At 35.2% G+C, this 27,985-nt stretch overlaps 1 protein-coding gene across 1 annotated transcript in view; it reads right to left on the reverse strand.

Moving 5' to 3' along the window:
• CSMD1 (CUB and Sushi multiple domains 1) overlaps positions 1 to 27,985 on the reverse strand; it is a 988,742-nt gene that overhangs the window by 183,952 nt on the left and 776,805 nt on the right. The window contains exons 18-21 of the mRNA XM_042815127.1: positions 22,786 to 22,974; positions 17,473 to 17,589; positions 16,121 to 16,336; positions 14,560 to 14,748 (exon numbers count right to left, since the gene is read on the reverse strand). Of these exons, the coding sequence (XP_042671061.1) occupies positions 14,560 to 14,748; positions 16,121 to 16,336; positions 17,473 to 17,589; positions 22,786 to 22,974 (711 nt within the window). The remainder of the gene's footprint in view (positions 1 to 14,559; positions 14,749 to 16,120; positions 16,337 to 17,472; positions 17,590 to 22,785; positions 22,975 to 27,985) is intronic.

The raw sequence follows: 27,985 nt of genomic DNA on the forward strand, positions 1-27,985 counted from the left end.
ATTAGGATCCAACCCCCCCTGTTGCAGCCAGGGTTGCCAACCACTAGAGCAAGTACTAGGGTCCATTCAACCTGACCTTGAACACTTACTTCCAAAATGGGATACCCTACAGGTTGTTCTCTGGGCAACCTGTTCCAGTAACTCACTACCTTCTCTGCGAAAAACTACCCTGGTATCTAATGTAAATATTTCCTCCTTTGATTTAAAACCATCCCCCCTTCTTCCACCACTAACTAGCTGTGTAAAAAGTTGGATTCCCTCCTGTTTATAGTCTCCCTTTACATATTGGAAGGTCTCAATTATGTGGTCTCCCTGGAGCCTTCTCTTCTCCAGTTTAAACAAGCCCAACTCCCTCAGACCAGCTTTGCAATAGAGAAGCTCCAGCCCTCTGACCATCTTTGTGGTCCTCCTCTGGACCCTCTCCAAAAGCTCCACATCTTTCTTGTGCTGGGAGCCCCAGACCTGGATGCAATAATCCAGATGGGGCAGCACAAGGGTAGAATAGAGAGGGACCATTACCTCCCTTGACCTGCTGGCCACCTTTCTTTTCATTCTTTTCATGCAGCACAGAATAGCATTGGCTTTCCAAGCTGCAATTCACACTGTTAAAGATAATTGACAGGGTATTTATTCTCCATTGCAGCTGCACTGGTTTTACCATTACCTTCCTCCACCAAATAAATAAAATATAAAAGTAAAATGCTGAAGCAGAAAATAAAAATACTGTGTTTTTCTTACATGATGTTCACATAGCATCATACGTTTTGCTTCAATGACTGGATGTTAACCACTGTTAACCATAAGGCACATGCAGTAACAGAAAAATTGCACAATGAAACTTCCTGAATCTGGACATGGTCAAATTTCCTATTCTGATAAATATATGCTTCAAATTTTTATACTATGAGAATTTGTATCTGTGAGTAATGATAATAATATATGTCAGCAATAATAAAGATTAGAATATAAACATATTACATTAACTAATGTAATATTACCACCCTTCTAAAGTACATTACTTTCTGCAATAAGCAGATATGCTGTTTTCTGTTGCAATCAAGTATTTACTGAAATTCAGTTACAGTGCAAAATTCTTCTAAATCAAGTCAGCACTCATGTACCTACAACCTGTCCTATCCAAGAGTATTCTCTTATAGGTACATATTACCCTTTCTCAGATAACTTGCAGATATTATAACCTGCCATTTCCTTCTTAATCATGCCAAAAAGTTGTTCCAGTCAAGCTTTTCAACGCATCTCATCTGCCAATAAATCACCAACTCAGCCTCCATAAGGATTTACAAAGCAAAGCAAGTCCTTTTTTAATTTCCCTCTCTGATTTGGAAAATTATCCAAAAGATAAGACAGTTCTGGTTAAGTTTTTTTTGTCACTTTTCACTAATGTTAGGATATCAAAGAAGGTCATTTTAACTGAATCACCCAATTTCTTTGCCTTGAGGAGGTTAAATGGATTTATTTATTTATTTATCAGTTATTTTCAGATAAATGTTAGCTGAATCCATGGAAGATTCATTTCTCTCCAGCACTTTGGAGCTTTTGGTCTTTGTCTAGAACTTCACAGATCTAGTGCCCCAGTCTCTAAAACAACTTTCATTCATGATCAGTGCTCAGATACACTAAGCATCTTATGCTATAAGGACAGCTGAACATTTGTATAACCTTTCCTTCACACTGCAGTATAGAAATGTGTGAGAGTTTAGAAATTTAGAACAGCAACCATGAACAACAATATGCAGCATGTAGGTTCGTCAACAGGAAAACCTTATGTGTATCTCCCTTTTTTTATGCACCAGAATTTTACTGAATGGTACAAGAAATGCCATGTTATTTACTCTAAAATACTGACAGTAAATAGTACTGTTAAAGCTTTTTCATCCAGTAATTAACACATACAGCCAAAATACGTGCCACATAACGTCAATTTATTTCTCTTCCCTAGGAATTTTAAGCATGCAACTCGTGCCTCTGATAAATGTATTAGAAAATCAGTTAGTCACAAACTGAGCAATTGTTGGCTAACTTATTTAGCATAATGGATAGGGCATTAAGTAGGAGAGGAAGAACACTTCTTCAGGGAAATTCATGCTTTAAGCAGTTGGAAAATAAGATTCTGAAATGGCTCATGACTCTTGACAACCAAACTACTACACTTGAATATTCATGTTCACCTCCATTTTTACCACCTCTGAAAAATCTTTAGTTCTTTATGCAAAAAGAAATGACAGATTTTAGCCACACTGTCATGATCATTCTGCTAGGAGGTCTCAGATATAATTAAAAAATCAAACTATGAAATTTTTGAGTAAGTAGGAGATACAACTTGTCCGTTCTCAGTGGATGAAAAATATAAAACTTCCTCCAGTTCAACAGACAAATCTTATTAAGTGATCCGTAAAGATGCCTTTATTTGGCTACACAGAACTTCATTTGTCACTCACATCACTAGTATGTACAACACTTTTCAGATTCCCTCCAACTATACCTCTGTTTTTGCAAGATGCAAAATAAATTGAAATTTACAATTTTTTTTCCTATCAACATGGTTGTCACCTAAGTATTTAAAAAGAAAAGATTCATTTATCACTTTAAGTAAATTGATGTACATTTTAGGTTAAATATATATTTTAAATACATTCTTTGTAAAAAAAAAAAAAACCCAAAAAAAACACAACCCAGTAATCCAAGAGTATGTACAAAAGCCTGTCTTGAGCAAAATTAGACAAAAACTAGTTGGGAATTTTATGTCAAGAAAGCAAAAGCCTGCTAATTCTTTAGGCGTCAGAAAAAATGAAAAGAAGCTGCCACTCAGAAGAATGGGAAAACTTCTCTGTTTTAGGAAAGACACAGGACAATTGTCATAACTCATAGACAGTATTTTTTGAGGCTGAGAGAGAAAGAAGTGTAAGTTCTGGTAGAAGAAACATAAAATAGTACCTGATATTGCTCTACCAAAATACATAAAATTAAGAGGTTGTTCTGGTATTAAAGGAGCCTGATTTCTTGGAAATAGGTTAGAAATAAAAAGCTAGGATGACTTAAATATGAAACATTATTTAAACTGTAAAGGAATTAGATTCTAAACACTGCAATAGCACTGAACAATCACATTCTCTCATGTGAGATAACTAATGTGTTAACTCACATTAAGTATCCCAGCTAATACAGTTCTCAAATTTGAATGAAAATTATAAAACAACAATTAAGACATTTCAAGAAATATGTATGATTATTTCCATTATTAAACATTAGATTTTAAGCATCTGTATTTTAAGAAAAGAAGACGCCTTTCTGATGTTTTCAGTGAATTGTGTGCATTCTTAGCTGAGGATGAAGAGCTTGGGATAATGATTCTTTAAGAATACACTCTTATTTGTGCAGTTAAATTGCGTTGCAATTGAATTGTAATGAATACTAATTCCATTTAATTAATTTATGAAAAATGTGCTCATAGTGGGAGAGAGGTTTGTGCTTTTTGTTTCTAAAGGACAAATAAATTATCTAAAAAATGAAGTTTCAAACATAGATTTGTTTGTAGTAGCTTTAAAAGTTCATGTCATCTATGTGGCTTGTAACAAGCTTAACTAAACTAGTATAAACTAAAACTAAATTTGCTCTGCATTTATCAGTTAGTGATATGGCTCTAATTTAGACTCTTAAAATCTGGCAAACCCTGAAAGCTTACCAAACTGCAGCATCTAAATGGAAAGGCCATTTAATTTTTTTTCTAAGAAAAAAAAAAGTTGTATGACATTGAGTTTATGTTTCAAAATGTGACAAGCAGATAAAAGTAGTTAAACCTAATTCCTTATTACAACTTTAGAACCTCGAGTCTTTTTCAAAGTTAATTTTATTATTTATCATGAAATAAAAAATATCTGCCTCTGAATTCCATGGATAATACTATACTAGTGTATAAGACCTATATCCACAGGTAAGAAGTTTCAGAGGAGGAAGTACATATGTTTTATTTTCACTAGTTTCTGATTAGTCTGTTATAACCTTGTTGAGGACTGCAGCAGACTGGAATAATGCTGCCTTGTTAAACTGCTCTTTCATTGCCTTGCTGGGAGAGAGATTGGTCTGGAACAGACACTTGACTCCATTCTTTGTTCTTTTGCTTTAAAAAGTCACTTAAATTCTATTTACATAAATAACTTTATTTTTCTCCTTTCATTGTCTCAGTTATAGCAGGATAAAAGGAAACTGTGGAAGGCAGATCTTTTGAAGATCATCAAACGCTTCCTGAATATGAACACAGAGGCTATAAAGCAAAAATAAATCCATATTCTTGAAAGGCTTTGAAATACAGTTCATGTAAAAATGTAACAATAACTTTGTTTAAAGCAAAAGTTTACTTTACTACTTTTGTGTACATTTTGCTAAAAGGTTTGACAGGATTTTAAACAGATCTTCAATGCAGAGATCAAATAAAAGTAGTATGTTGTCAGTTTAAGGGCTTCCCTGCTGCAAAGCTCTTCAATTGAATACAGAATATCTTTGTTGTTTTTACAAAATAATGCAGCAGCTCATAAAATATGAGAACAAGATGAGCTCAGACAACTGGTAATTAAACTAATTGACTGATTGAAGAGGCTCTAAAGCCCATGCCTATGCATATGACTTTAGTATTGTACACACAATATGACTGCTCTCAAGCACACCTTCAGATACTCAGGAGCAATGCAAGGAGATGAAGCTTCCTATTTACATGAACAACACATAAAACCAAAGCGTCTGTGAAGTTTGCAAAGTACCTCTGTTGCACAATGCCTTAACCTTTGTAATGCTTTGTCTCCAATTCTTCAGTTTTTCACCTCTGAGCCCCATACCTTTTGTTTGCACACTGCCAAGCTGTGTCAGTGTCTTCACTCCAGTGTCACAAGTGCTCTTGTTTTCAACATGCACTAGTGAATTCTAAATCACCCTTGTACTGGGTTTCTCGCAAAAAGTGTTGTCATGGATGATTAAACTGTACTGTTTTTCCCCTACTTCTCACTTTTTATCCCATGGGTTTTAGCCTACAAAAAAACACCAAGTTTACCTCGCAGCAAACCTGGTGGATCTAGCTTTTAAATTCATATCAGAATAGAGTCAACATTTTTTTTTTTTTTTTTACTTCATAGCAAATATTACACAATAATAGACATACATAAACTTAAACAATCAGTCTGAATCACACACACTATTGCCCTCTGCCCTATTCAGTGCTAACAGCATCAGACTGCCTATGACAAGATTGAGCAGGTCTGCTTACAAATAGAAGCATGCTAAGAGAAAGTAAGATGTTGGCTTTGCTATCATTGCTGTAGTCATCATTGTTGCCACCAGTCTTATTGGAGAAATATTTGTCTGGCAACAGACAAATCCTTCCTCTTCCCAGCTGGTGCTCAGAAATGACTTCTTTTCTTTCTTTTTTTCTTTTTTCTTTTTTTTTTTTTTTCCCAAGATAGATTTTAAATCAAAGGATGTTATCAGCAATGGATCACACTAATAAAATGTTTGCAAATAAGTTTCTCCTTATGTTCCTTAAGCAACACCAGTATCATGGTGGTGAGGTTAGAAAATCTTACTAAAGACCTTACTGAAACATTGCACTGCAGTGTTGCTTTAATTGCACTCTTGCACAATCTTGCTCCACATTTTTGTACCATTCCATTATGAAGAATAATGGAGTAAGAAAGGAAAGACAAAAGAGCACTAAAGTTCTTTCTGACGTCTGCATACTAAGCTTTCAATCCATATATCGATGACATAAGATACTACCCAGGTTTCTCAGAACAAATTCTATCACATTAATTGGGGATCATAGGCAGAATCCAAGGCAAGGACTTCTGTAGTCCTTTTTTTTTTTTTTAGTTTTTTGTTTTCTGCCTCCCTCTTTCTAGCACTATCTAATAAGGGAATATGCAGATAACATCGCTACACTATTTATCTTATCGAGAGGAAAAACAATAACAGTATCCACAACTTCAAAATGAAGAAAGAAGGCAAAAGAGAGGTTGAAAACAATTCTTGTTCCTTCTGACTATAGGTAATTAAAATTTCATGTCCGGGTCACATATTAAGGTGACCATCTCTCATATCCAAACTACTCCTTCATCTTGAAAATAGATTCAGAATGGTCACTGTGCACCAACTGATATTAAATTCTCAGTTTAATACAGACACCTAAAACCTGTAGGTAGAGATTTCCACCTCATGAGTGGCCCCACATAACTTAAATGAGTGTGTTCTCTTCATAAACACCTGCTAAAAATGAATAGTAATTCTTAAGCTTAGTTCAGTGTCTCAAAAGTGAACTTCGGATTTAAATTTTACACTACACCAAATTTAAAGAAAACGATGAATCTCAAGGGTCTCAAAGAAATCTCTCAAACTATTCAGGCTAACAAGATTCCCACTTATGTTTCAGTCTCCATGGAAATTAACTCAACATTACAGTATGACAAAGTTTTTTAATTGCATTTGGTGGCTTTGCAATGAATACTAACAAAAGCGTTAAAAAGAAACAACTTCTTAAGTGTCAGCAATTTATTTTAGCACTCTATCATTAATTATTCATGTATTATTTACTATAACAACTGAACATGATAAATTAATGATATTAATGTAAGTGCCAGTGAACAATACCACAGTGAGGATTTTGCTCACTGTAAATATTAATGCAAAAAAGCAAGTACCATGTAAAATGTAACAAAAGAGCAACACCACTTCGGTATGAAATAAAAATATTTAGTAAGTGTTTATTTAGTAAGATATTTGTTAAGGTATCCCGTTAAGGTTAGGGAAACAAGCCTCAGTTTAACTGAGCCAATCAACACAGGCTGGCCCAGGTGATATGTGTTTCCCCTTTGTTGTGAGCTTTCTAATACATCCACCCTTCACCACCCCCACCCCGCTCACTTGGGAGGGGCGGAGACATCAGTTTTCTAATGGCTTGGATAGCCATTCAGGTTCCCTGAGAGAGGCCCTAGGACCTGGGGTTTTGCTTTCCTCAAGATTCTGGAGCTTTTGTTCTGGCCACCAGTTAACTAATTTCTCTAACCTATCTGTTGTCAATCCATCCATCAAATTTTATGGAATACCCTTTTTCCAGCCCAGAGTCCAAAGTCCATTACGTTTATGAAAGATATTCCGCCTACCGGTTTTTACTGGCAATGAGACCCTTCCAGACCCACTGAGCTTTGGGCTAGGTGGCCTGGGGGCAAGACTGGCTGCTGCAAGCCTTACACCTCTTGGCTCAGATTTACTGGGAAAAGAAACCACCGGCCCATATTTTCTTCCATAGTTAATTAACTCTTGGGCTACCTCCCCCCACATCCATACTTTGCATCCTGACTGCAGATGGTTGGGGATTACAGTTTCTTCTAACACTGCCCGTGTTCTTTCTCCCTGTGACATAGCTTGTATCCTTGCTTGTAATTGTATGCCTATGGGTTTCAGTGATTCCGGAAGCCCTCTAATTAAAGGGGTCATTCTCTCAGAATCAACGAGCATCATCATGGGCGATTCATGATGCGGCTGCAGCTTTCTATCATACATCAGTTGGAGACAAGCAGCCTTTTGAATGCTCTCTACTAATTGGTCAGTAGTTCCAGTAATGGCAAGAGGGTCTCCCCATTCTAAAGGGTTGAGATCACCTGCCCAATAGGCAGCTCATTGCGTTAATGACCAGGGAGCACGACTGTTACCAGTTGTTAAAAATACTCCTGGTCCCCAGTAACCTTCTGCTTCCTTTTCTGTTAACCGAATCTGGTCACCACCAGTGAGACTAACCCTCCATACATATTCTGTTTGTGATTCCTTTGGAGAGCGGCTAAAGTCCTTTTTGAGTTTTGCTAGTTCGGTGGCCGAGAACGGAATTTCCTTAACATTCATTTGAGGATCTAGATCCTCACTGTTATAGAAGGTATATTATGTTTTTATCAAGGGACGCAGTGGGGCTATTGGGGTTTCTAATTTGTCTAGTCTTTCCTTTATTTCTTGTAGTTCCTCCTGAGGAAAAGTTTTTTCTTGAGGCAAACTATGGGTGACAGTATCGATAGTATCTTTACATGTTAACAGTTCCTTGAAAGCCCTCTGCAACAAGGCCAAATTATATTTCTCTCTTTCTAGTTGTTCATCGAGATTAACTATTTGATTCTGCAGAGTTTTTACCAATTCTTGTGTAACTCTAACCGACTCCTGTAGTGCTTCTATGGTTTGGAGTTCTGCCGAATGCTTTTCATTTCAGAACTCCACGGCAGCTTTTAAAGCAGCCCCGAATACGGCACAAATAAACAACTTTCCTTTTTCAGCTTGTGTACGAGCCTCATTCTGTAAGACACTAATGCGGTCCGAAACACTCTGCAAATTATGCCAATTTTGGCATGCCCAGTCCACCCCTGACAAAGAGGGACGAGCACCATGCTTTTCTAAAAGGTCAAATAACAAGTCTTCGTTTTTCATACTGGCAATACTGTTACTCATTTCTTAATACAATGAAAGATCTATACTAAGGGAGGAGGAGGTACACGTGTTCAAAAGCTCAGTTACTCCATACCGCTCCTCACGGGGAGATACACCACCCCTAAACAAATGCAAATGCTCTAATCACTCCTCCCTTTCTTTGGGGGGAGCACAAAAAATCTGAAGCTAAAGCAACACTTTCTAGGTTTCAATAGAGTAAATAAAACTTCTTGGAGAGGCACACGCATTTAAGTCACAAAATATCACTTCCAGTTTCGCACTTCAGTCACCAAATAACCAGAGAAGTCTTCCCGAGGAGGCACACACGTATTAATCAAAATGCAGATAGTCAAAATACATCCCCGAGAGGTACACACACAAAAGGTAAAGTTTCAGAATATGGAGCGGTCTTCCTGGAGAAGGACTCATGTCTAAATTTTCAAAACTATCGCTCCTTGCAACTCCAGGAGGTGCACACAGAAAAAAAAGTTTCAAACTATATCTGGAAGGACAACACTCTCACAGCGGGTATCCTGCCGACTACGCCATTAAATAAATGTCTCGCTCCAATTTATAGGAGGGAGATGAGGTTCTTTTAATATCTGTATACCCGGTGTGAGATTAAGAAACAACGGTTCATATGTTGTTGCATCCAGTTTATTACTAAAACCTAATCAGGGAGACGGGGAAGGGAAGGAGGGCGATAGAAAAGATGGAAAAGAAACAGGAGTTGCGTAAAGCGAGGATAGTCACCAGCAGGATCCAGCAGCGGTCCCGATGCACGGCGTTTGAAGGTACCAGGCAGACGCAGCAGGGGGACGGGGAGCAGCAGCGTGGCCGGCCTTGAGCAGCCAACCTTTACCCAGGACTTGCCTGGACTTGTTCATCTGCGTCCTTCAGACAAAGGATTTCACAATCCTTGCTCGGGACTTGAACAAGTCCATCTGTGTCCCCAGCAAGCTTTGAGACACAGACGTTAACAGAATAGTATCTTACATTTATGAACAGGCAAAACCAACTTTCTTCAAGTAAGGAGGATAGCATTTTTGCCAGAATGCTGAGTAGAGAGGGTAAAGGCCACAGACATTAGCCAAGGTATTAAACAGGAAAAAGAAAACTATCAGTACATACAATCAAATAATCGTATTTTCTTAATTTCTACTGTTTCAATTTTGCAATTAATGTTACTGAGTATGATGGAACAAAATAAATTTACCATTTTTTATCTAAACTTGTCTTATAGCAAAAAAAAAAATAAATACGGTGATCTAATAAACATACATTTTGTGTACTGTGCCACTCAGAGCTTGAATTATAAAGTAAGAAATTTTCTACACTTGGGCACTCTACCTTTCACTGTAAAGGTCTTGCCAATCAGTTTTCCACACATTTCCTTCAATAATTAGTGACCATGTCATCTTTGGCAAGTGGGTAGGCAAGGCTGAAATGTTTAACCTCTTTCAGAATTTTAGCCGTGCTAGAACTAAAAGGCACACTCTTACCCATCAGTGGATCATTGTAAATGGTGAAATAGGGTCACATTTCAAAACATATTTAGGTGATAATCTATATGTATATCAGATATATGCATTCAAAACTGCACCTACTTGCCAACCACCTATCTCTTCAAACGTATATATTCACTGATTACTCATTATATGTCACATTTCTGCTTTTGCTTGTATCTTATCCTTTTGTCAAAACAGAGAAGATACCTGGCCATTAGTATCCAAATACATATATATAAAATTATTTTACTTCTCACAACTCTGATAAAGCTTTCTAAGTGTGTAGAAGGAAATGGGAAATTCATAAAGCCAAGGACAGAGTTCTTCACTGTAGCATGACAGTGAAATCTGTGAACTACGGCACTGAGCTGGAAAAATGTATTTTGTAGAGGGAGATGAGGGGAGAGTTGCAGAGTAGAATAGGGAATATTTTCTGCATTCTAGATCTATTGCTAGTCTTGTTGGTTCACTGAAGGGTTATTTTTCAAATTTTCAAATATTTAAAAAAAATAATTTATAGAAATGTTTCTTTTAATTTAAGACTTCCTTTTTTAACAACAGCACAACTTTACAATACAGAGTGGTAGAAAGCTCCTAATTAATTTGACTTAAAGCAAACAGAAACGTAAAAATATATAATTAAATGAATAGATTATTTATTTATATATTTTTAAATATGGGATATAGGGGATCTGCCTTTATAACAGATTTTCCAGATAAATGGTGTGGTTACTGTTCCTTCTGACTATAGGTAATTAAAATTTCATGTTTAAAAATTTAGTGAAGAGAGGAAGAGAAGCCAGAAATGCAATTTCATCAGTCTCCTTTAGGTAGATTTTAGCTTTAGAATCGACAGCTGTTCCACTTCTTTTCTGGACCCCAATATTTATTAAATTCTTAAGCTCTGGAGATATGTAAAACTGCATAACTGCCTACAGGCACTGCTCTTGGATCTGTAATCTAGGGAAACCAATTCAGTAAAAGCAGGTTTTGTCCTCATGAAAAAGTAGTCAACTGTGAAATAACAGTGAAACTGTAAGAGAATTGCATAATTATAGGTAGAGAAAAATTGAGCTATTACTGGAAGAGTAATTTAGGCAATTTTGTTCACACAAAATTAGTATAAATGTATATTTACATTTTCAACTACATCAAAGCAAGTGATAAAATAGGAATAAATTATATATGTGGATGCAGAATCAACAACAATTCTTAACCACAATTACTAATCAAATGAACATTTTTTAAAAATATACATGTATTTCTAAAAACACTGGAATACTAATTGAAGCAATCATAACAATAAAGCAACAAATAATAATGCAGGATAAGATGTTAATGAAGGAGGAAAGCAAGATTATTGTTTTCTCTTTCTAAATCTCAACTAGACAAAAGATAATCAGAAGAAGCTTGTCTCTATTCCAGTAGCTTTTTTTTACCTAAAAAACATAAAAAGCCTACTTACAAAGACAAAAAGTGATTTTATATGGTAATTAAATTATTCAGAAGTAAATTTGGAAAATGAATCATACAACACACAGACAAGCACACTTATTACAGCTATGTGCCAGGTGGTAATACTGACAAACCTATAGGTGACAAACTGTTTCAGTACAAAACCAGATTTTTGTCAGTACCTAAGGTTATGGATTAGTTCAGTGACATTTCCTCTTCAAGCCACTGTACACATGTATTTTCCTGATAGTCCTGTACCAGGATTGCTAGGAGAATAACTTTACTATGACAGTACGCACAGGAATGAAGTCCTTACACAGTCCTTATGAAGTCCTTATTCTATTCTTTTTATCACAATAAAATTACAATGAAACAGTGTTTCTCTCTCTCAGTTCCCCTCAATCTCACCATCCTGTTGATTCCACTAAATTTTGAGGAGTGGAGTGGAAGACAACACTGTGAATGTACTTTTAACGAAAGTATATTGAAGAACAGTTGCATAAAAGTAAGCAGCCAATTTTTTTCTTTCCAAAGACCATCTGTGTCCTTTATACTGTCAGTAGCACAGAAAGTTCTCAGTGTAGGATTTCTGTGGGAGTTTTGTCACAATCACTAGTTAAAACCACAAGATAGCTCTTCTACATGCATCTTCTGTATGCAGAAAGAATGGAAACACTTAATATTCTTGCGTGAAAAGAGATTGAAGAGTATCACCAGCAGATATCAGCTACTAGTATATCTGATGGAGAAGCTGTCATTGTTACTTGAAGCTCTTACGGGAAATAAGATTTCTTTATGAATGGCTCCATTACCTTTCTTTAAAAAAAAAAAAAAAAACAAATGTGGAATGGGAATTTTTCTGAGAGGAAAAATTCCGCTCAGAAATAGTCAGGAGACTAGTAGGTCCAGTTGGTATAGACAGTTGGAGGAAAGGGATCCTCCTGAAAAACCACGTCACGAAGGATTCAACAGATAGCTGAAATATAGAGAATTGTTTCCACAGGACAAAGTGTTATACAAATCTACTGTTTGGGACTAGGATAAGTCATTCATAAGAACTCATATCATGCTATTGGTTTGGATCTAAGAAAAATAGTATTGATGACACAGTGATGTTTTAGCTATTGATGAACAGTGCTAACATAGATAGCTTCAGGACCTTCTCTGCTTCTCAAGCCGCCCTGTCAGCAAGTAGGGAGTTCTAGCTCAATTTCTAGTCTATATGGAACGTCATTATAGCTAGTAATTTTTTTCCAAACTAAGCCATATTAATTTAATTGCATCCAATAAACTTTATCTTATTCTAACAACTATCTCTAATAGTAAGTAATAAATTTGGGAATAGACAAATAACTTTCCAAATAAATAATATTATTATTTCAAAATTAGTAGCAAATATATGAGAAAAAAAAAAAAAGAAAAAAGAAAGCTTACATAAAATGAAAACATTCTGTCAGACTCGTGACATTTTAAAATCCAATACAAATAATTCCTTTTTTAGGCATCTAAAGAATGCCTGGAGACTGATTCATCTCACTGTAAAGCAGACACTGAAATCTAGGCTTTCTGTGCTGACTTTACTGACAGTTATCAGTAATTGGAACTCGTACACTCATACACAACAAACCCGAAAACAGTCTGATTCAGAATCTGAATCCCATCCACTAAAAATTGCCTGCAGATTAAGAACACCTACTCAATTCATAGTACAGGAACAAATTAACTTTTTGGTACTTGATAGCTAGTGACAGATGTACTTTCGTAACATCTACCAGTTGTCCTTTGAGGAGTTAGATAATAAGTTTGCATCATTTTGTTTTCATATCTCATCATGTCTCATATTATCTTCACATAATATCCAGTGATCTTACAGTCTTCCAGAACTGTGGTTATTTTTTAAAAAAAAAAAAAAAGGATTTTTATTTTTTCTTTGTTTGAATTAAGACATTTTGAGACAGAGATTGTAATTGGAAAGCTATGGAAATGTTTAGCAATCTTAAAAATTGAGAAAAACAGAATTCTAGGCTTAAACTGAATATGTGGATATTCTTGTACTAAAATATGACACTTTAAATTGATCTATGATAATGTGCACTTGGTTATTCAACATTCATGGTCAGTGTTAAGCCAGTGTTTTTTCTGAGAATAGTCTAGCTGAAAATAGTCTAGGATGAAAAACTTCTATTTAAGAAAAAATGGCAAATTCCATACAATACTGGCTTCTCTTTCATTGATCATATAAACCCAGGTCATTTAAACATAATTACAAATACTTCTCTTTTTTTGCCGTAAAAATGTATGTATGTATTTTATGATTATATACAGTGTATGACTTACAACATTTTCCAGATACAGATATGGACTTTTATAATAAGTAAAAGAAACAAGATGTAGTGGAGTGTCTTTCTTAATTAAATAAAATTGTGTATAAAACAATTGTCTTAAGAGAATATATTTAGAGGCAGGTGTGTGGAATTATTTAACATTTCAGAAGCATTATGTCAACAGTAACTGATCAGATGCTTTAAATAGTGATGATAAGATGTTCTCATCAAACCATACACAGATACTGTAAAAATTTTAAAAATCCAATCCTTTAGTTTCTCACAAAAAAAATAAATAAAAAAATAAAAAAATAAAAAAATTGCTCAACCTGAGCATGTATTTACTGATTTTTAAAAACAGCACATTTAAAAATTACAGTTTACAAATACTATATTACGGTTTATAAATCATAAAAAAGAACTTAAAGTTACAATAATATGAAAAAAAAGCCCTTAAAACAGTTTGGAGTACTCTTATAAAGGCTGTTTTCACCAAGAGCCCTAAATTTTGCTTATTTACCCTGACAGACTATTAACTTTGCATCTTAATAAGGGCAAGTGTACAGTTCAATTACTGTATTTACATTTTTTCTCACAAGACATTCTGATCTTACTTTCTCCCACAGTTCTAACTATTCTTCTTTCTTACTTTAGTTCTCCAAGTAAAAAAAGTGCATTACTTATATCTTCAACTTGGGTTGAATACGTTCAACCCAACTGTTTTCTTCTCTTCCCAGTATTCCAAAACATGCCATGTGCTAATAACGACTTGATGAATGAAATGAAAGCATGTGACCACCTACCCACACACCTTGGCAGAGGTGCACTCCATACACGCCGACCACCACCCAGGCAGGTAAGTTTATTAGCACCTTCCAAGCGATATCCAGGGAAACAAGAAAAGATCAAGGAGTCTCCAACACCAAACTGAAAGCCAATTCGCCTGCTGAAGGCAGGAACACCAGGATCATCACATGGCTCTAGATCATATTCTGCAGACAATAAAACAGACTATATAAATAAATGCAACAAGATTTCTGCATGGGTTGGAGAGGAGAAGCTTGCCAATTTAGTTGTAGTATGTCATTACACACTGCTTCAAAAACATGCATTTCAGGATCATTTTCTCTACTAAAACCAGCACTATATTTCTGTTACGGCAATATATATAGTAATTATGTATCTATTGCATCCCACCCACACTAGATTTATTTTTCTAATTTCAAAAAGCTGTAATCAGCTTGTACTATAAGTGTTTTACTATAATTTTGTTTAATTACATCTTAAGTATATTATTTGGTTCATTTGGTCTGAACTCCCGAATAGCTTTAGATGTGAGACAGTTTAAAAATTCACTGTGTAATGAGGAAAATCTAATAAAAAAAGAAAAAAAAAAAATAAAATGTAAGGTCATTAGAATTGAAAGACATATGGCCACATTTTAAAAAACTGTCCTTCATTTTCCTAAGTAAAACTGTCTTCTTAACCTAGCAAACTGTTTACGTGCTTTTCTGAAATCAAACAGGCATCACCCAACTGAAAACAAATATATATATATACATTTTTCAAAATAAGTCTCTAAGTGTCTGAATTTGTGTCTCTTTTGCAACTATGAACCAGGAATAATTGGCAAATCTATGGAAACTTAAAATCATTAGAAGCAGTAAGACTGAAGCCCTCAAATGCCCCCTAAGTTGTACAATTGCTTCTTTACCATTACTTTAATGTATATAGTAAATGTATACACAACAATGTATGTCCTACAATTCCTGTTATTCTCAGAAGGAATGACACTCTTGGACTAACAGTGCAATACAGATGTGTTAAGTCATATGTTTCCAGACCTTATAATTTTACCTGCAGGACCTGGTGGGGTTTATAGTTTCTTTCTGCTACTCAGGATCTTCCCAAATGAGAGTAATTATATGGAAAGATTCTCTATTTTGTTCAATAAAGTCAGCTGATTAGTATAGATATATACATTTTTTTTAAATTCTAATATCAGTCTTTGATTAAAATTTGCCTGTGATTTTGAGTTAGCACACTACTGCTTATTTACAGTTTCTTCCCTTTCACTGAAACAGTTCCAATTAGTTTCCTTCTTCTGAAGACTTACTGCTCATCTTTTTTTTTTCCCTCTAGTTTCTTCCAAGCCACTTTTTCTCGTAGTTAATAGTTCTTTGGAAACAGGGAAAATTCCTTAAAATAATTCACGACCATCTTCTAAATGTCAGCTGATCTTCTAAGATATATACTATACAGTTTAATTTCCTTTTTTATGGGTGTTTCATAACATTTTTCCTATATACAAGTACAAAAATCTGGAAACAATTTCTGGAAATTTAGCATGATATAATATCTTACCTGAAAATGTTATATTGAAGCCTTCATAAGAAATTGAAAAATCAGATATAAATCGAAGTTGTGCAGTAAAGTTTCCGAAGAGGCCAGCTTTAATAGTAGGGGGTAAGACTGAGCCAGTTAACCTGGCTACTGGTTCTGCGAAGCTGCCATCTTCAGTGATGAGCAAATAGTCATGAGAGCTCTCAAGATGAAAAGTATGAAATAACAGCTGCACACCTATAAAGTTATTAAAAAGAGAAAAAACGATTTCACAGAAAGTTATTCTGTTTCATTAATCATAGGTAGCACAGAGAGTGAAAAGAAAATGATACGGAAAGATCTTTAGAAAAAGTCATTCATGAAATCAAAATCTGAAATCTTATTTCTTTAGAATTGTCTCATTATTAAACTAGCATACACAAGGACTAAGGCATTGTAAGTTTTATGTACAGTCTTCAATATATGAACACATGAGTTCGTATTAGCTAGAGCCTGTCCTTCACTCAAGTAACGACTGCCTTTCCAGTTGTCAGCTTTCAGTCTGACAATGAATTGAATTTTCCACTAAAGTTAGCTTTTCAAATATAATTATTTATTGAGGGCAGAGGAAGTCTTAAAAAATGTTCACACATGTTTTACATTTGAAAATGCAACATTAGTCTTAAACAAAAGTCCGACTGTAAGTAGATTCTGAATAGTAGAAACTTCCGATATATTTCTCAGACCGATAACAAAAAAAGATAAGGCTTACTTTGCCATAGGAAAGTAATTGAAGAATATTTCATTATATTTCATTATATTTTGATTCAGTGTTATCATTTGTACTTTCTAGGCTTTTATTTTTCGTTAGTTCTTAAATGTATTTCACTAACGGATAAACTGCTAAGCTTAACTATGCACTCAAATGTTATTCTACTGTGTATACAACGTGAAGATATGTAAGATTTTTGAGCTTAACCATTTGATCCTAGTCTGAAATCTAACGTACTAAGACACAAATCAAATTTGCTGTTTCGTGTTTAATAATGGAGAACAGTTATCAACAAGGCCCTGGCAGTTTTCACCAAGTACTTTAGTTCCATTTAATGAGTAACAATATAAATGTATTCTGGCTCTTCTGCCTTCTACCCAATTTTTTTTTTTTTTTTTTTTTAAATAGGGACACATTATCTCAGTTCACTGTTTAGAAGAGTACTGCTTTTTCAAAATAAAGACAAACTAGAAACACTACAGTGTTTGGAGGCATTTATTTGGGGAAGTTAAACTTCAGAAGAATAGCTGATAATATGATTTAAATTGATTCATAAACAACATGTTGTGTTTATTAAACACAGATATTACATATACACATGGAGTTTGTATTAGATTCTTACCCTTGCCATGTGACACTTCAATAGTCCAAGTGCAGTTTAAAGAGTTTGGATAAAAATCCGGAAAACCTGGAGAAAGAATGGTTCCACTTCTTCCGTGAATATATCCACCACATAATGCTTAAGAGAAGAAAAAAAAAAAAAAAGGAAAGGAAAGGAAAAGTCACACAGGATGTCCTGTCCTTTATTTAAAAAAAAAGAAAAAAAAATCCTGTTCAGTTTTTTAACAACTCTAAAAACTGAAAAATAGGGTTAAGTATGAAATTCTGAAGTTAATTTGTCTGATTTAAAGAAATTAAAATTAGACAACTATTTATTTATTCTTAAACTAGTCTTTTATAGGGAATTTATTTTTCATCTACAATCTCTTCTGTTAAATAGCAAGATACCAAAATAAATAAAACAGTGTTTCTAAATATTGCGAGTATTAATTCCTATTATAACAGCACTTAAGAAGTAGGATTAATCTTCTTGCGTTTGTGTTTAAACTAACTCACACATCAATATCCTACAACCAACTTTATTGGGCTATACACTCATAAAGGTATTTCATGCTATTTATATATATAAAGAAGAAAAACAAACAAACAAACAAACAAAAAAATATATATATATTTTCCAAAGAATAGAAAAGGTTATTTGCTATTTGACTTTACCTGTGATATTCAGAGAAAAAAGAAAAAAAAAAAAAAAGAGTACTTTCCTCTTTTTCAGAGGTTCTGATTGCACCATCTTCTGTATTTTTAAAGGCACAAAAACTACACTAGAAAACATTTTATGCATCCTGCCATTTTGCTAAGCAAAGCCAGACAAATTTGCATGGGAAATTAATTAAAGTTTAAGATTTGCTTTGCTGAATTGCTCACTGATCTTATAAATACAGCATGACTATGCTTTTCCCTCATCTGTTAATGTTTAGTTTTTTGTTCTTTGTTTTTTTGTTTTTTTTTTCAAATTTTAACATAATAAATATTTTAAATTACAGCAACAAAGCGTTAGGTTGCTTTTAGTTTTCTTCCTCATACAGAGCAATAAAATTTGTCATGAACTAGTTGGAAATATACATAACAAACATTGCAACAAATTATATTTACACATAAAGGTATAAAACTGGCATTATAGCTAAAGTTCTGATTTCATTTCTTACTAGACTAAGGTAATTATTAAAGCTTATTAAATTGTTAGAATTTACATATTTTTTACATATACTAGGGCTGCTCTCAAACTAATGTCTACAATTTTATTATGTTGATCCACTACAGCAGAGACTGATGGTAGTGGTATGGCTGAATCTTTCCACCAGTATTCACAGAATCACAGAACTGTAGGGTTTGGAAGGGATCTGTACAGATTATCAAGTCCAACTCCCTGCTAAAGCAGGTTCCTTACTGCAAATCACAGATGTAGGTGTCCAGGTAGCTCTTAAATATCTCCAGAGAATGAGACTCCACAGCCTCTCTGGGCAGTCTGTACCAGTGCTCCATCTCTGACAGCAAAGAATTTATTTCCTGTTTTAGTAGGGAACTTCATCTGATCCAGTATCTGCCCACTGTTCCTTGTTATACTACTGCATCCCACCAAAAGAGCCTGCCCCCATTGACTTGACTCCCACACTTCAGATGTTTATAAACAGTGATAATATCCCCTCTCAGCTGTTTCTCCTACAGGCTGATGAGCCCCAAGTCTCTCTGTCTTTCCTCATAAGGGGGGTACCTCAGGTCCTTAATTATTTTTATTGCCCTCTGCTGGACTCCTTCTAGGAAAATAATGTATTTTTTGAACAAAGAGCCCAAAACTGGACACAGTACTCTGGATGTGGCCTCACCAGGGCAGAGAAGAGGAGGAGGATGATCTCCATCAATCATGCTCTTTTTAACATACCCCAGGATGACACTGGCCTTCTTGGCCACAAGGGCATACTACCGGCTCATGGCCAACCTGCTGTCCATCAGGACATCCAGGTCTTTCTCTTCAGAGTTCCTCTCCAACAGGTCAGCCCCTAACTGGTACTGATGCATACAATTATTCCTCCCCAGGTTCAAGACTCTACACTTCATCTGGTTAAACCTCATCAGATTCCTCTCTGCCCAGCTATCCATCTGTCCAGGTCTTGATGAGTAGCAGCACAGACTTCCAGTGTGTCAGCCACTCCTCCCAGCTTTGTATGATCCTTAGCTTCCAGAAGGTGAACTCTATCCCCTCACCCAGGTCACTGAGGAAGATGATCCCTGGGAAATACCACTAGTTTAAGGCCTCCAGCTAGACTCAACACCACTGATCACGAAATTGAGCTCTGTCAGTCAGCTAGTTCTCAAGCTATTTCACCATCCACTCACCTATCTGATACTTTCTTAACTTCTTCACATAGATGTTGTGGAAGACAGTGTCAAACGCCTTGCTAAAGTCAAAGTACACAACATTCACTGCTCTCCCCAGCTGGTCACAACATCATAGAAGGATAAGATGCTGGTGGGACATGATTACATGATTTCCCTTGGTGAATCCATGTTGATTTCTCCTGAGAACCTTCTTCTCTTCCAAATGCTTAGAGATGGCATCCAGAACATGCTGTTTTATCAACTCTTCTGGGACAGAAATAAGGCTGACTGGCCTGTAGGTACTTGAATTGTCCTTTTTGCCCTTTTTGAAGCCTAGTGTGATGTTGGTTATCCTCCAGTTCTCAAACACCCCTCCTCACCCTTCAAAGATGACAGAGTGTGGTTCAGCAATCTTAGAATCAAAGAATCACCAAGGTTGGAAAAGACCTACAAGGTCATCCAGTCCAACCATCCACCTCTCACCAACCATTCTCACTAAATCATATCCCTCAATGCAGTGTCTAAATATTCCTTGAACACCTCCAGGGTCAGTGACTCCACCACCTTCCTGAGCAGCTCGTTCCAGCATCTGACAACTCATTCAGAAAAGTAGTATTTCCTAAAATCCAACCTGAATCTCCCCTGGAGATTCACCTCCATTAGCACTCATGGGTTCATGATTTTGTGTGTGTCGATTTTGGCTAAACACTCTTTGATCAGGTTCACCTTGACCAAGGTAAAGATTTCCATTCCCCAGATTTTCTCTTACCTCCAGAGTCTAGAATTCCCAAGCAGCAGTCTAAGTAAAAAAAAAAATAAATAGATAAAGAAAAAGAAAAAAAGAAGGCATTCAGCATCTCTGCCTTCTCAGTGTCTACTGTTATCAGGGCACGCAACCTCAGTAACAGACCCACAGTGTCCCTAGTCCTCCATTTACAGGTGACATATTTTAAGAAGTCTTTCTTGTTATTCTTGACTTCCTTTGTCAGATTTAATTCTTTGTTACATCCCTGCAGACTCTGATAACATTCCTATACTCTTCTCATGCAGAGAGACTTTTTTCTTTTCACATTGCATAGACCTTCTTCCATTTGAATTTATCCTTGTTCCTTGCTCATCCATGCAGGTCTCCTGCCATCTTTCCCTAATTTTTTACTTTTAGGGATGCACTGATTTTGAGCTTCAAAGAAGTGATGTTTAAGTGCTGACCAGCTCCCTTGGGTCCCCTTACCTTCTGATGTGCTAGCCCAGGGAATAACTCCAAGTAGGTCTTTGAAGAGGTCAAAATTAGCTCTCCTGAAATTAGCTCTCCTACTTGTTGCTTTACTTCTTCCATAAAAGATCTTGAATTCCACCATCTCATGACTGCTGCATCCCAAGCTGCCCCCAACCTTTACAACCCCAAACAGCTCTTCCTTGTTAGTAAGAACAAGGTCCAACGGTACATCTCTCCTTGTTGGCTGCTCCACCATCTCTGTCAGAAAGTTATCTTCAGTGCACTGCAGGAACCTTCTGGATCGCGTGTGTCTGGCTGTGTTGCTTATCCAACAAATATGTTTATGATTGAAGACCCCCATAAGAACCAGTGCGTGGGATCACAAGGCTACTTCCAACTGTTTGTAGAAGACTTCAACTTTCTCTTCCTCATCTGGTGGCCTGAAGGACACTTCCACAATGGTGTCATCCATATGAGCTTGCCTCTTAATTCTCATCCACAAGCTCTCCAATCATTCATCATTCAACTCCAGGTGAAGCTTGATACATTCTTGTTGCTCTCTCACATGAAGAGAAACTCTACCTCATAGGCTTGTCTTTCCTAAAAAGGACACAGCCATTCATGACATCATTCCAATTGTACGAGCTGGCTTACCATGTCTCCATGATCACAGTGAGATCACAGCCTTTTGACCACAAACGGATCTCAAGTTCCTCCTCTCTATTACCCATGCTGCATGCATTGGTATATAGAAGCTTTAAGGAAGCAGAGGGTGGAAATAACCTTTAAGGGATGCAAGAAGATTTCGTTCTTAGTCCCATTCTATTTCATTTTGTTGCCGTGTGACAGATAGTAGCAGAAGGACAATCTGTCAAAACTATGTCTGAGATGGAATTGCATACGAAGCAAAGGTGTATCATTAAGTTCCTCCAGGAAGAAAAAAATTCGCCCATTCATTGATGCTTGCTGATTGCTTCTGGAGACTAAAAAGTGGATGTTAGCACTGTGAGGTGGTGGGTGATATGTTTCAGCTACCTCAGCTGTTGCAGATTTTAATGAGCACGTCATGCAGGCTGTTATTAATTACTGGTGAAAGCACACGGCTAATCATGGTGACTACATTGAAAATTACTTCATTGCATAGTTCGTAAAAAAAAAAAAAAAAAAAAAAAACCCAAAAAAAAAAAAATTAAAAAATTTTACAATAAAAAAAACAAAAAAAAAATTGTTAGTATATTTTTTTATTTTTTTTTTTTTTTTTTTTTCTAAAGATGCACAGTCTCATACTGCATAACCATGAAAGCAACCTCTGTGACTTCCCACATAATTTATTTCTTCTGGTAATTAAATTAAACCCATATCTACCATTTCTATAAGGAGAAACATGCCTTCGTACAAAAACAAGAATGAAGACATGCACACGTATTTTCAGTTTTACCACTTCTGTACTATCTTGGCTAGTCTACTAACAGACATTTAGAAGAACATAAGCTCTAAATAGTTTTGTTGTTCCCCAACTTCACTGTGTCTTGCCTTTTCTACAGTTACTGAACTGCAGATTTCTAATGTACTGAAAAAATACCTGTAAATTTCACCACTCCTTAGAGATATTACCGACTGAAAGTTAATACAGAGATATGAAGTAAAACTTTTATTAACAGTAAAATTAATTTTTAAAAGTATAGATCTTGAAGGTAGGTAGCAGCAATGACAAGTTTAATTAGATCTTGAAAATAAGAGATCAGCTTCCTTGGAATTCTTTCTGATGAACACGACACTTACCATCACAGCTGGGTAACGCGTGATTCCATTGATGGTTTCTTTCACATATGAGTGGTTCTTCATCACTCAGTGTATATCCTGGATCACAGCTGAAAGTTACTGTAGAGCGGATATTAAAGTTGTTTCCATGGCGATGGCCATTCACAGGAATTCCTGGGTCAAGGCAGGAATCTGATTCCAGAGTAACACCTGAAAACACAAAATTTTGTGTGTCCCCCTTTTTGAGACAGTAAACAGAAAAATCACAGACAAGCACAAATCAATAAGCAAGATGAATAAATAAATCCTAAAGAATACTTGTGAGCATTTGCTAAAAACTGATGTGAGATATAAAGGGCTTTGTTTAGTTGTTGTCAGGACAGTTTTATAATTGTCAATCTCATGGAATAGAGAATCTCAAACTAAGTAGGAAAAAAATAGAGCTCTAAATTTGACCAACCAATGGAAAAAAGAGACAACATAAGCATTGAGCATTTGCATATATTGGAAGATGTTAATTAAAAAAAAAAATTAACATGAGATTGAGAATCACAGAATATACCAACTTGAAAGGGACTGAAGAGTGACTGAAAAGGTTTATTGAGTGCAACTCCTGCCTCCAAACAGGACTATGCAAAAATCAAATCCTGTTGTCTGAGAATGTTGTATATAGGCTTCTTGAACTCCAGCAGATTAGCACCGTGACCCTGGAGAGCCTGTTTTAGTGACTAATAACCTTTTTTGTGGTCAGAGCTAATCTAGCAATAATAATAATAATAATATTAATCTAGTATTAGTATACTTATAATAATATAAGTAATAATATTAATCTAGCAATAATAAATTGTCCAATATAGTCCATTTAGTCTATTCCATTTTTGATGCGGTGGGATAAGTCAACTTTCTTCCGTAGAAGTAGTTGTTACCTTAGCAAACAGTACAGTATAAAAAAATCTATACTTGATGAACTAAGAAAAATTTGTAATCTAATGCATCAAAAATAGAAAGGTAATGAAAGCTTATATAGCTGTGTAATGCTTATCTGAAAGAAGGAGTATGGAGTAATTACATTGTATAGAAGAGTCTATACAGTCTATGACAAAATACAGTATATACAAGTATGACAAAATATAAGACAAAAAGTATATGAGAACTCATTATTTAGTGTAAAGTCTCTATTTAATTTTTTGTGGGCTACCACATAAAATTAAGGATTAAGTAAAGATAGTTTCAAAGAAAGGAAAAATTGACTTACAATGGCATAAAGTAAAGGTTTTAGAATTTGTGGATATGAAGATTAGAATCAGAATTACGACTGAAAACATGAAAAAAATAATGATTCTATCTTACTCGGAGAAGTATTCCCCTACACTCCAGCTATTTTTCAGTTAAGAATTTTGCCAAAAGGTACCTACTTAAAGTCTAGATGAGTAAATTTCTTCTAGACGTGACTACATGTTCTTAATGCATACAGAACATTACAGAAGGGAAGCCAGATTCCCTTTATTTGACTTAAATGGATTAATACAGACTCAAAAAACCCTTTTAAGTACACAATACTCATTACTATAAGTGGCATAAATAAATATTAACAGCATATTAAATTTTAACATTAATACAATATTTTTTTCACAAACTATAAACTGTGTTTTGAAGTATGTTACAGTAGATGGAAGTCCATAGCAGGGTGCTTAAAATTCTTTCCTCTTTAAGCACCCCTTTACCATTTTTGCAACACATACATTGTTTTGGGATTCTGAATCATATATAACATGTAAAATTTTATTAGTTTTGTTTTGAAATAAAATATGACTTTCCAGGTATTTTCAAGGACAACAGAGGATGTAGTAATCCTTGCAACTTCCAGCTTTGCAATTGAAATAGTGGTGCTATATATAAAAAAAGTCAGCTTGGGCAAAAGGGCTTCACTTTAAGGGGAAAATATTCAGATTTGATGTTTAGCAAACAGACCAAAAAATAAGCATTTTATATTGAATAAGATTTTTTTTTTTTTTTTCTCAGTGGGAGATAACTTAAGAAAAGCTTAATATTGGATAATGTCAAGAGTCCTGACTCTAAAAAGACAACATTAAAGTATACATGAGAAATTTTGGCATCAACTGATAAACTGTCCAGGGTTTGAAAAGTTATACTATTTATAAGGGGTTGAATTGAAGTCTAGATTAAACCTGTATCCTTCCTCTCCCACTCTCCCTAATGCAGTATTTCCTAAAAAGACAGGGAGTCAGTAGCTTCTCCAAAAAATATGATTCTTTGACTTTGCTGTGCATCAGTTAGAATGACATAAACAAATAATATTCTATCCTATAATTTAATCGTACTCTCTTTTAAAGGAACAATAACACACAATCCATAGTGAAATGCAAACATACAAACAAATCAGGTGTGGTACATCACTGTATAATTGAAATATATGGACAAGCATCCTTAAAAATTTTACTGTCAATATTGACATTTCATCAAAGATTAATCAATTTTCTGGTATGCTAGCTATATAAAATGCTTCATTTATTATTAAAATTCATATTTTGCAAATGGAAATATAATCAATTTTTTGAAACTGATTAAATAGTTAGAGTTCATTAGATCTCAAAAGGGGAAATGAATCTGTTGATAAATACAATGAATAAAGCATAAAACAGATATACAGTTTCATTAACTATATACTTATATATTACAATTCAAATAGCTAAAATAATTAGAATGTTGCATTGCCTACTACATTACAAAAGTAAAATATTAAGGTAATATTGGCAAGAGATACACTTAGAAACACTTACACAATAGAAACACTTCAGTTAAAAGCAAGAGTGCTATTCTTTGTTATCAGAATAGCTTCATACAGAACATCAGTGAGGCAGGTGTCAGAACACACTTCCAAGCATTAGAATTGGAGGCCATGCAATTAAATTATGGAGGGATCCCAATTTGAATGCATGATTCAGCTAGCATTCATACACCTTGCCCACCTCAAAACAGCATGGACTTGACCCTGCTACCTGCTGAGAACAGTCTCTGGGGTTGGACCTGATGGTCTCTACAGTTCCCTTCCAACCCCTATAATTCTGTGATTCTAGCTGAAGTTGTCCCTAGAGCTATACCCAGGTACTGAATGGTAAAATGCTAGTTGGCATGGGTTGCAATCATACATGAGATTAGGCTTAAAGTTAAATGGTAGGAATTACTAAAAGATTGGAGCATTAAAGGTTGTCTGGTCAAACTCCCATGCAATGAACAGGGACACCTGGAGGTAGATCAGGTTGCTCAGAGCCCTACCCAACCCAATCTTGTGTGTCCTCAGGGATGGGGCATCCACCACCTTTCTGGGTAACCTGCACCAGTGAAGAGAGAAGCTGATAAGTGAAAATAGTGAAATGGGAGATAAATGAGTAGATAACAAAAGGAAAGAGAAGGATGCTGTTACTACAAGAGCTTTTCTCATTCTTTCTCCAAAGAACCATTGAAAAGCTCTTTCTCTAAAGAGATCCTGGAGGGTATTTTCCTCCAGCGTGGTGGAGACTGCTTATGCTTTGCATGTAAGGATTTCCTGGTACTTTCACAGTCCCTTATCACAATATTGTGTAGTATGTTCTTACATTGGAAATGTTTGTTTAATGGTGTTAAGTATATGAATGTAATCAAGCTTTTCTGTAAATGTTGAAAAGAACATTTAATCTCACATGCGGTTGATGTTTGCAGCAATTCTCATTAAATAATTCGATATATTTTGAGTGTATCTTTATATATTTTTGTTACTGAATTTCTATCTCTGTTTTCGTTACTAGATATGCACTGTAGATTTTCTGATTTTATCCTAAGAGATCTATGCTATTTTTTGACGGTCATCTATAGCAACGTCTGAATACATCCAACATTTTCCTTATTAAATTTTAAAATCTGTATCATTAAAAGAGATTTTTAAAAAGCTACAGCAATGGTTATTATAATATTATTTATAAATGCCTTTCAAAATTGATTCTTTAGGAAAATAATCTACCAATATCTCAAGGTGGGTGACATTTGTATTCTTGAAAACCATTGACTTTATCATAATTGTGTTACCTACCTCATTCATCTATTTCTTGAGAACTATAAACTCTGTAATTTCATGGGCAGTTTCACAAAAATTGCCTTTCTTATTCAAGCTCTCTACAGGTTCTTCTTATTACTCAGAACAAAATCAACTGCTGAAAGAAAAAAGTTCTTCCCCAATATTCCACTAACATTTTCAAGTGTAATCTGCCACCAAAAGTTTGATGAATCATTTTTCCTATGCTGACTATTCACAAAGACTGTAGTTTGAATGAAAAAGTATAAGAAAGCATTTACTTTATAATTTCTAAAACTGACTGTTGACTGTTTGAATCTTCTCAACACTTTCAACTCAAGTCCACGAAGGCTGCACATTTTAAAAGTTCTAAAAAGTTCTTTTTGAAAAGGAAATCTAAACAATCAAGTTATGATTATTACTGGAAGATTTTCAGGACACTTCCAAATAAAAGTTGATTTTCCAAAGAAAATATTCAGATACTTTTTTAAAACCTTATAGTTGATGGCTTGTTCTTCTACAAGCAAAATTTCTTTAGCACAAGCAACCTCTACAGTAAAGTCTATAACGGCAACCAATTTCAACCTCATCTGTTCCCAGCAGAATATGCATAATCTCCACTGAATCATTCCATCTGGTTTTGCTCTTTGAAAACTATGAGTTTATCTGCTTAGTACTTCCAGTCTTACTATAACTACATTTCCCCAGTATATGCACATTTGTCAATACAAAGATAAGAATCAAGAAGGGACCCATGTCTGATACCCATCGTAGAAATGCTTCACGACCTCCAAACAGTGACTAGCACAACAATAGAGAGCCTAGAACAAATTTCACTTATGTCATATGAACATTTCATGGACGCAGTGCAGATGATTTTTGCTCTCAGGGAAAAGTAGTGCCAAAAGAAACCAATGTGACCAGAGATGCTGTGACTGAGCCTTGTGAAGCAGACACCCCACATAGACATGAAGTGTTTAGCAAATTTTTTCTGTACAGCTTAAGCTGCAGTATACACTTCATTATGGTTTGTGACAGGTAGGCTATTTTTTGTTTCACAGCATGGAAATTCAGAGCAAGATTCAACTTCAGCTCAAGATGCTTCCACTAACATATCTTTATCCTTTCATAGTGAAAATTAAATGATCAGTC

This window comes from Centrocercus urophasianus, unplaced genomic scaffold (genome assembly GCF_019232065.1).
Source record: "Centrocercus urophasianus isolate 14NV4802_14NV808 unplaced genomic scaffold, USGS_Curo_1.0 seq_10, whole genome shotgun sequence".
In the NCBI taxonomy this organism is placed as follows: Eukaryota; Metazoa; Chordata; class Aves; order Galliformes; family Phasianidae; genus Centrocercus; species Centrocercus urophasianus.